This window comes from Ursus maritimus, unplaced genomic scaffold, assembly GCF_017311325.1.
Source record: "Ursus maritimus isolate PB19 unplaced genomic scaffold, ASM1731132v1 scaffold_2, whole genome shotgun sequence".
NCBI classification, from domain to species: domain Eukaryota; kingdom Metazoa; phylum Chordata; class Mammalia; order Carnivora; family Ursidae; genus Ursus; species Ursus maritimus.
The window spans coordinates 25092006-25102654 of NW_024424452.1; the positions used below are offsets into that span (position 1 = coordinate 25092006).

At 38.7% G+C, this 10649-nt stretch overlaps 1 protein-coding gene across 1 annotated transcript in view; it reads left to right on the top strand.

Annotated features, from left to right (window-relative positions):
- Positions 1–10649, top strand: part of SMG1 (SMG1 nonsense mediated mRNA decay associated PI3K related kinase) — a 98051-nt gene that overhangs the window by 74728 nt on the left and 12674 nt on the right. The window contains exons 46-55 of the mRNA XM_040635268.1: positions 328–518; positions 1236–1408; positions 1557–1836; positions 2290–2562; positions 2785–3019; positions 3281–3507; positions 6081–6231; positions 6343–6532; positions 6705–7174; positions 9108–9245. Of these exons, the coding sequence (XP_040491202.1) occupies positions 328–518; positions 1236–1408; positions 1557–1836; positions 2290–2562; positions 2785–3019; positions 3281–3507; positions 6081–6231; positions 6343–6532; positions 6705–7174; positions 9108–9245 (2328 nt within the window). The remainder of the gene's footprint in view (positions 1–327; positions 519–1235; positions 1409–1556; positions 1837–2289; positions 2563–2784; positions 3020–3280; positions 3508–6080; positions 6232–6342; positions 6533–6704; positions 7175–9107; positions 9246–10649) is intronic.

Sequence of the window (10649 nt, forward strand, 5' to 3'; positions counted from 1 at the left end):
GTATTCCTTACTTGGATAGCCTCCCCTCAGTCTTAATTTTAATATCATGGTAGCCAGTGATGCTAACACTACGTTGTGTGGCATGGTGGTAACTACATGGTGTTGTGAGATTTGAGTCTCAGTTTATGACTGTGTGAACTTGAATGCAGTGGTTATCGTTATCTGTGAAATACATGTGCCCTTACCCCCTCAGGGTTTAAGTTAAGAGATTTAAATAGAATAATGTATACAAGATGTCCATCTAACATGATTCTTGTGGCAGATATCATCATATCTCACAGCTGACCCTGTAAGAATTTCCCTAATCATAATTAAATCTTTTTACAGGTGAACTGGTTTAAGAATAGGGATGAGATGCTGGTTGTGCTTCCCAAGCTGGACAGCAGCTTAGATGAATACCTAAGCTTGCAAGAGCAGCTGACAGACGTGGAAAAACTTCAAGGCAAACTGCTGGAAGAAATAGAGTTTCTAGAAGGAGCTGAAGGGGTGGACCATCCTTCTCACACTCTGCAACACAGGTTTAAAAGTGTTGAACACTTGTTTCTAAATATATGCCATTAAGGAGAATTTTCATATTTGTGTAAACATTGTCAACTTGAATTAGAGTTATTGCAGCAATTTACATAAATGACAAAAGCTCTCCCAAGGACTGCAGTTTCGAATTGTTAATACACAGAAATTCACTTAAATTTTCTGCTTTATTATAGGTAATTGAAATGTTTGGGTAATTATGGGAGATAAGTGGATATAGTGGTTAGAACATGAACTTGGATTCAGAAAACCTGAGGTTTGGGTTTCTCTCTACATTTTGTGTCTGGATCCTTATTCATTACAGTGGCAGTTATTTTACCCACTTTGCTGAATTAAGCATTAAACTAAATAGAATGATCTAAGTGAATGAACTTTGTACAGTGCAGATGCTTGGTAAAGGGTAAATATACAAATGCCACACACTGCATGAGTCTCTGAGATTAAAAGATCTGTGAAGTATCCATCGTTTACACTAAAGATAACTCAACACCTGGCTGGTGTGGTGGGTTTTGAAAATGTTTTATTTAAAATTGTGAGTATAGTTGAGAGAATTACAGGAAAAACAGAGAAGTAGGGGACATTTGAGCAGTGCACTCAAGATTGAAAAGGAACTTATCAGGCAGTCCCAAGTATGAGCAGAATCAAGGTTTATGAAAGTACATAGAAGGAAGAAGCAATTTAAAAGAATTTTTCCCTCCAATTAGGTATTCTGAACACACTCAACTACAGACTCAGCAAAGGGCTGTTCAGGAAGCAATCCAGGTGAAGCTGAATGAATTTGAACAGTGGATAACACATTATCAGGCTGCGTTCAATAATTTAGAAGCAACACAGCTTGCAAGTCTGCTTCAGGAGATAAGCTCACAAATGGACCTTGGTATGGGTTGATTTATCTTAGATACACATGTTAAGCATGTGAGTTTTGTATTTGTGTGTGTATGTGTGGGGTTCTGGTTTGTGCTCCTTTCAATGACTGCTGCTTTGGAATAGTTTCACCGTGATTAATAATCGTCTTTTACCAAAAGGTCCTCCAAGCTATGTGCCAGCGACAGCCTTTCTACAGAATGCTGGCCAGGCGCACTTGATTAGCCAGTGTGAGCAGCTGGAGGGGGAAGTGGGCGCTCTTCTCCAGCAGAGGCGCTCAGTGCTCCGAGGTTGTCTGGAACAGCTGCATCACTATGCAACCGTAGCTCTGCAGTATCCAAAGGCCATATTTCAGAAACATCGAATTGAGCAGTGGAAGACCTGGATGGAAGAACTCATCTGTAACACCACAGTAGAGCGCTGTCAAGAACTCTACAGGAAGTGCGTTGATCACACTTAATTTTCTTGACCTCTCTTGGGATTAGATGCAAAGTTGTGTTCAAATTATTATTATCATGTGTGCATAATATTTCATTTTTCTGAAAGAAATTGTTGAGGGATGGAAGCTGAATGGGATCAATTTTTTCTTGGTTTTAAGATGATTTGAGGTCATGTTTTCCCTTATAAGAGGGTGTGTTTTTCCTAATTGATTAAATGTATCCCAGTATCAGAGTGATGGGATCAGGGTAAAGAGAGCTAAACTCAGTTGAGCTGTCGCTCACTAACAAGTGGTCTTGGAAAATGACTTGAGCTCTTGAGACTTTTTCTTACTTGTAAAAATGGTTTCTGCTATTTAAGGTTCGAGGATCAAAGGCTCCAGTGTAAAATGTGAACTAACTTTACAAGCAGGAAGTGGGTTACATTGTAAACAAGCACCTCTCTCTCTCTGTGTAGATATGAAATGCAGTATGCTCCCCAGCCTCCACCAGCAGTGTGTCAGTTCATCACTGCCACGGAGATGACCCTGCAGCGGTACGCAGCCGACATCAACAGCAGGCTGATCAGACAAGTGGAACGCTTGAAACAGGAAGCTGTCACTGTGCCTGTTTGTGAAGATCAGTTGAAAGAAATTGAACGTTGCATTAAAGTTTTCCTTCACGAGAATGGAGAAGAAGGATCTTTGAGTCTAGCAAGTGTTATTATTTCTGCCCTTTGTACTCTTACAAGGTGAGTTAGCCAACTCCAGATTGAGACCATTTTGTTGTCTTGAAAACATTCATACTGAGATTTCCTGTCCTTTTTTTTAATACCATCTTAAGGTATTCTTTTACTTTCATTAGTCTTGCCCACTGTTACGGCTGCTCTACTTCCTTTCTGAGTTTGAGGTATCCACTCGTCTGTGTGAGTGTAGCTGATAGGTTTCACTCTATAAACCCTTGTTGCATTTAGGCGGAACCTGATGATGGAAGGTGCAGCTTCAAGTGCTGGGGAGCAACTGGTGGACCTGACCTCTCGGGATGGAGCCTGGTTCTTGGAGGAGCTCTGCAGTATGAGTGGGAACGTCACTTGCCTGGTGCAGTTGCTGAAGCAGTGCCACCTGGTGCCACAGGACTTGGACATTCCGAACCCAATGGAAGCTTCTGAGGCAGTTCATTTAGCTAATGGAGTGTATACCTCACTTCAGGTGAGCGCTTTTAGATTAGCTTAAAATTGATGTTTGTTTTAGATATTGAACATTGTACTTCTTATCACTGGCTCAGAAAAGCAATTTGACTTTTTCCCTTTTAATGTTGCTTAATTGATCACTTAAAGATCAGTGTGAGGTTTGTGGCCAGAAATTGGTTACAGTTGCATATGTCTGTTCTTAATACATGCATTAAACCTCTGAAGGTATAACTTATCTAAACTTAGAAAACATTAAAATATATTTCTCACATATTTATAGGAATTAAATTCAAATTTCCGGCAAATCATATTTCCAGAAGCACTGAGATGTTTAATGAAAGGAGAATACACATTAGAAAGTATGCTTCATGAGCTGGACAGTCTTATTGAGCAGACAACTGACGGCGTTCCCCTGCAGACTCTAGTAGAATCTCTTCAGGCCTATTTAAGAAACGCGGCTATGGGACTCGAGGAGGAAACGCATGCTCATTACATCGATGTTGCCAGGCAAGTGAATGGTAGCTGTGACGGAGCTGGGGAAGCCAGGTGACAGGTTCTGGGCTCTGTGCTGCAAGTTTAGCTTTAATTGTACAGCAGATAGAACTACTAACAAATGCTTCTATACAGATCTTTTTTAAAAAGTTTATTTGTTTGGGGGGCACTTGGGTGGCTCAGTCAGTTAAGCGTCTGCCTTCGGCTCAGGTACTGGGATCAAGCCCTGCATCAGGCTGCTTGCTCAGCAGGGAGTCTGCTTCTCCCTCTGCCTGCCACTCCCCCTGCTTGTGCTCTCTCTCTCTCTCTCAAATGAATAAATAAAATCTTTAAAAAATAGTTTATTTATTTGGAAATAATTACAGAGTCATAGGAAGTTGTACGATAACGTGTGTGTAGGGACGTCTTGTGCAGGCTCCATCCTTCCTGCGCTCTTAGCATCTTGCATCCCTGTAGTACTGTGGCACCACCACAAAGTGGATGTCGGTACAGTCGACAGAGCTTACTGAGATTTCCCCAGTGACGCGTGCACCCTGGGTTTGTAGCTCCATGCAGTTTTATCACATACACACTATACTTTTAGTGTTGTTTCACCATATGTGTGCTGCACATACACAAAGTGGAGTGTGGTATTTTTTAAGCCAGCCCTTGGAACTCCATGGAAGCATCTGAGCCAGTTTAGTTAGTTAATGGAGTATACACTGCACTTCAGGTAAATGCTTAAACTTTGCTTAAACTTTATAAGTATGTTTTAGGTACTGAACATGGTGTTTTCCACCTCTGAAATGCAGAAAAACAGTTTGACTTTGGAACCTGCAAAGGTTGGGTGGTTCCTCCAGCCAATGCATTATGTCCCTAGCTAAGCTGTAAGCCTCTTTGTCTCTGGTGACTTCAGACCTCTTTTTTGGGCATTCTGGTGTCGAGTTCACCCCAGAGAGTGTAATTGAGGGAGTAGAAATGGATTGACCTGTTGTGCTTCCTCCTGTGAGAAAATTCAAAGAAAGGAAAGTAGAATAGTATAATGTACCTTCATTTTCCCACCTGAGGTAATTATCTGCACCTGCTTAAATTGTTTAAATTATTTATCTTGTTTAAATTGTACCGCCCCGATTATTTTGAAGCAAGTATCTTTTCATTTTTAAATACTATTCGAAGTACATATATCTAAAATAGAAACTTAGTTTCCTTTATCATGGTGTCATTACTTCACCCCAAAAGTTAACAGTAATTCTTTAATGTTTTCTGTTATCTGCATTCATAATTTTCCAATTTATGTTTCTTTGTAGTTGTTTCACCATAAGTAGAAAAAATGAGTGTAATTATTATAGCATAAACTAAAAGTCAGCTGGATGATGATTTCAATTATTTGCACAAGAGCTTTATCATTTAAATTTCTAGCATTATTTAAAAAGTTAGATGCCAAATCTATACACCTTTCTTACTAAATTTCAGCCCTTATTTATCTCCCTTTAATATCTAATTCAGATTTCTCTTACCCTCAAATGGATGATTATTTTTCATGTATGATTTGGGTGACAGACTTAATGCCTGATCTGTTACAGCTTGTTTTACCTTGTTTTGGAGAAACTCTGATTATCTCAAGAAAAAATTGCATACCATTTTGTAGCTCTTTTTTCCATTAGAAATTGCTCTGGTTAGCCTTTTTAAATTCTCTTAATAGTTTTATAGTTATTTCTGTATGTGTGTGTGATAAAGTTGAAAATCTAGTTAACATTAGTAACATGAATTGATACTATTTGTAGGTTCCAGGAGTGCTGTTTTTGATTTTTTATATAATATGTTCAGACTAGTCTCCAGATACATAAGCCACTGTGTAAGCCTTAAGTTAATGATGATGTATGGGGTGAATTTCTGAAGACTTACACTCAAACTATGCATTATTCAAAACCAGGTGTGCCACGGGTGGCAGGCATTTGAGTTTATGGTCTATAGTTGGCTCTATCATGTATGTGACAGTAAGTAGTATGAACATACCTGACAGTTTTTGCTAAAGTCCTCCAGCTTTAGAATTGTATGATTCTTGACATTTATTGGGGGTTTGTATTATTTTACATTCTTTGTGTAAAGTGAGACTGTAGTATCTTACATAGTTCTTTTAAAAATTGTCATAATTCAAGTTTGCCTAAAATTTAATCATGTGAACAGTTACTGACACTGAATTGGAACCATTACCATCACATTGTACTGGCACTGCATGTCATTTTATCCTAACACTCTTTCCTGCATGCAAAAAGATTTCTAGGGGTGCCTGGGTGGATCAGTCGAGTAAGCGACTCTTGATTTCGGCTCAGGTCGTGATCCAGAGGACCTGATCTAGAGAGCCTGGGATTGAGCCCCATGTGGGGCTCTGCGCTCAGCGGGGAGTCTGCTTGAGAATTCTCTCCCTCTGTCCCTCCTCCCACTTGTGTTCTTTCTCTCTCTCTCTCAAATAAATAAAATAAACCTTTAAAAAAAAAAGATTTATTTTCCAGATCACATGTTAGCTGTGACTTATACTGACCTTTTGTGTTTTTCCCCAAATTTACTACTCTTCCGTAGGATGTTAATTCCCTTTTCTTTTTCTCTAGAATACTTCATGCTCAATATGGTGAATTAATCCAACCAAGAAACGGTTCGGTTGATGAAACACCAAAAATGTCAGCTGGCCAGATGCTTTTGGTAGCATTTGATGGCATGTTTGCCCAAGTTGAAACTGCTTTTGGCTTATTAGTTGAAAAGGTAAATACTGATTTTATGAATAAATAATGCACGTGTGGTAAAGTAGTACTTCACTGTGTGAAGAGTAATGAACTTTGTTTTTTTTTTTTTTTTTTTTTTTTTTTTGCATAGTTAAATAAGATGGAAATTCCCATAGCTTGGCGAAAGATTGACATTATAAGGGAAGCCAGGAGTACCCAAGTCAATTTTTTTGATGACGATAATCACCGGCAGGTGCTAGAGGAGATTTTCTTTCTAAAAAGACTACAGACAATTAAGGAGTTCTTCAGGCTCTGTGGTACCTTTTCTAAAACTTTATCAGGTAATCTTTCACATTTAAACATGCTGGATTTACTTGTGTAGAACTTTGGAAGGGGGCAGGATGGAGTAGGCTTAACTTAATTGAATCTTCATAAGGTCTTGTTTTTAAATAGCATCATTATTACCTTATTTTACTTTGCATGAAGTACTTTACGAAAGTTTTCCTTTTTTAGGATCGAGTTCACTTGAAGATCAGAATACTGTAAATGGACCTGTACAGATTGTCAACGTGAAAACCCTTTTTAGAAACTCCTGTTTCAGTGAAGACCAGATGGCCAAACCCATAAAGGCATTCACAGCTGACTTCGTGAGGCAGCTCTTGATTGGACTCCCAAACCAAGCCCTAGGACTCACCCTCTGCAGTTTTATCAGTGCTCTAGGGGTAGACATTATTGCTCAAGTAGAGGCAAAGGATTTTGGTGCTGAAAGCAAAGTTTCTGTTGATGATCTTTGTAAGAAAGCAGTGGAGCACAACATTCAGATTGGGAAGTTCTCTCAGCTGGTCATGAACAGGGCAACTGTGTTAGCAAGTTCCTATGATACTGCCTGGAAGAAGCATGACTTGGTGCGCAGGCTGGAAACCAGTATTTCTTCTTGTAAGACAAGCCTGCAGCGTGTTCAGCTGCATATTGCCATGTTTCAAGTAAGTGTTTTTTCCTAATGTGTTTTTCTCCACTATAGGAATTTGAAAACTAGGGGGAATTAATATAACAATGTAAAGAAGAAAATATTTAAAAGTCCTGGATTGCGCCAGCTTGCAGCAAAGCCAGCTTTTTGGCATTTTGGTATTTCTTTCCTGTTTTTCCTTGTTTCTGTTCCATGTAGTTGAGAATATTTTGTGTTTACACTTTGTGACCTTTAACTTTGTTTCCATCAGTGTTGTATGGTTGGTATCCTCTGTATCATTAAGTATTACTTGTAAATATGATTTCTAATGGTTGAATTTATTCGTTATATGAATATGCCTCCTATATTATTTAACATATAATTAAGATTGTTTCTAAAGTGACTTCTGTTTCCCTGATGCTCTAATGATGTGATAACAGCTTTGTGCATGAATCCATCATCATTTGGAATTTGTTTTTAGAGGCCTGTTTTTGTCTGTGATCATTTAGGGAGCAGTATGACAACACAGGCTTTGCGGGTGAGATGGATTTAGATTCAGGTGTGTGAACTTGGGTTTAATCCTCCCTCAGGTGGGAACCATACTTCTCACAAAGATTGCGGACTATGAGGGTTAAAAATGATGTTTTATATGAGACACTAAGCACAGTATAAATTGTAGCTCTTCTCTTCTTTTCTTTTCTTCTCTTTTCTTCTCTTTTCTTTTCTTTTCTTTCCTCCCTTCCTCTCTCTCATTCTCCTCCCTTTCTTTCTGTTTTCCTTTCTTTCTTTCCTTCCTTTCTTTCTTCCTTCCCTTTCCTTTTTCTTTTCTTTCCTCCCTTCCTCCCTCCCTCCCTCTCCTCTCTCTCTTTCTTTCTTCTTTCTACCTTGCTTTTCTTTCTTCCTCCCTTCCCCTTCCTTCTTTTTTCTTTTCTTTTCTTTTCTTTTCTTTTCTTTTCCTTCTTTTCTTTCTTCCAAATATAGGCTTCAATATTGTCTGTAGCTTCAAACGGGTTGTGTAAGTTGGAGTAATATTTGGGGACTGTGTTTTCCTGGGATCTGTTTTGGTACAAACGCTGGTTACTTTGTATTATTTATGTTGAAGGTGCTTCCCCATGGTGGAGTTGGTGGCTTCAGCCTCAGTGCATGAATCAGCATATTTCCTTCTCTTTGCAGTTTTATCATGAGCTGTTTTTTTTAGCTCATAAATTAAGAAAAGTAATTTATTCACATTTTGAAATTGTATTTATTATATATTAATGGTCTCTAGCACATTGCAATCTTTTTGTATTTTTTCTTATAAATTATGTAATGTTGTAAGTTTTATTTATACATTCTAGAGTTTATTCCCTTAAAAAAATCGACAACTGTATGGAAAGTGTTGTAAAAATCCTTACAATTTTGTTGATCTAAACAAATGTTCATGTAGCCCAAATATCTCTTGGGCCTTCTGGGGCCTCCCTTAAAACATATAAGATAGCTCGATCCTCGGAGCAGTTGCCTGCCCCTTTCTGCAACTTTTAGGTTCTCTGGAGAATTCTTTGTTCTGTGACTGCTGCCATCATTTCTTTTAATCACTTGCTTAGCCTCATGCTGGACAGTCTTCACCTCTCCACCATCCATCCCCCCCATGCCCTTTCCAGCCTCAACTGAAGATATCTTTTGGAGGGATTGTATAGCAGACTTTTGCATGAACTTGGAAACATCTTCAGAATTACTGCCTAGATGTTGCATATCACTGATCTAAGAAATTTATCAGCCATTCTCTACATTAGGAAATTTTTCACCTGGTTATGATTCTTTTGTAATGTTTCTGCTATTACACTTCTCTGGCTACTTCGCTTTGCTGCAGCTGGTTTTTTTTTCCCCCTCTTTCCCCAGTTCCAATTTGCACCTCGCCTACCTTTATCTAAAGGTCCCCCCCGCCCCCCCACCGCCTGCTGATTTTTTTACATTGCCTTTTCTTTGAACAGTGGCAGCATGAAGACCTCCTTATCAATAGACCACAAGCCATGTCAGTTACACCTCCCCCTCGGTCTGCCATCCTAACCAGCATGAAAAAGAAACTCCATACTCTGAGCCAAATTGAAACTTCAATTGCAACAGTTCAGGTGTGTTTTGTCAGACCTTACTTGCAGTACATTCCACTTTCAGAAATGACCTACACTGTGATGACGTGTTCAGTATATCTATATATCTGTCCTTGGCTTCTAAGCCACAGGGGCATACTCCTTTTGCACTATTATTTTTAATTTATATCTTTTTTTCTTACCCTCCAGAGTAACCAAATCTTATGGTATTTTTAACCAGGAATAGAGACATACTAAATATTTCAGGTTTTTAATGGATTTGATGATCACTCTGCCTTTATATGTTAAGGGAACCTTGGTAATTAGAAAAACTTGAATATTTTAATTTGTTTTCTGAAAGGCACATAAGCAGTTATATCTGGCTTACTATTCCTACCTAAAAAGCTTAGTCCTCTTTTTTCATTTTGAGAAGAATGCGTGCGCGCGTCTGCGTGAGTCGAGAGCGTCAGAGGGAGAGGGGGAGGGAGAGAGAATCTTAAGCAAGCTTCACGCTTAGCACGGACCTTGACTCAGGGCTCAGTCTCACAACCCGGAGATCATGACCTGAGCCGAAATCAAGAGTTGGACGCTTAACTGATTGAGCCACCCAGGCACCCAGCTTGGGCATTTCTTACATGTAGTTAACAATATTTTATGATGTCAAAGGCAATAGAACGTTTTCCTGACTACTATTATTGAGTGTATTTCTTCATAATTTCTGCCTAATATTTAATCTCACCTCCTTTTTTAAAATAAGAAACAGGTCTTGATAATGGTTAGATATGTCTTTATGTTGTGTCTCCTTATTTCTCATGTACTCAGAAGTAACTGACATTTTTCTGTTCATTTTACAAATTAATTTTGTATAAAATCAAGTGTAATCACTTCTGTAATTTTTACATTTTTAATGAAACTTTTCTGGAGCTCACTTCTTTGAATATTGTGAAATACCTTTTCTCTACAGTGTATTAGGCCTAGTTTTCAGTTTTGGAGAATGAATACCTGCCCTTTCTAATTTTAGAGGTGTGTTTCTTTGAGAGAAAGAGGGAGAGAAGCACAGGAAAGACAGGATGTGAATTCCTCCGCCTGAAGTGTTGAATAAATAATGAGATAACTTTGTTATATAAAACCTTCCTTATCATGATAATATGGATAGATTTTTACTGTTATTTATAAACTTTTGAATTTGGAAGAATTTGATTTTTATCTTTCATAATCAAAAATATAAATGGATTTTTAAATTAAGTTTTTTATTTTAATTCTAGTTAGTTAACATACAGGGTTATGTTAGTTTCAGGTACACAGTATAGTGATTCGGTAGTGCTATACATGACTCAGTGCTCATTGTGATAAGTGTACTCTTTAATCCCCACTGTCTCTTTCACCACCACCACCGTGCGCCGCGCCCCCCCCCCCCCCCCCCCCCCCCCCCCCCCCCCCCCCCCC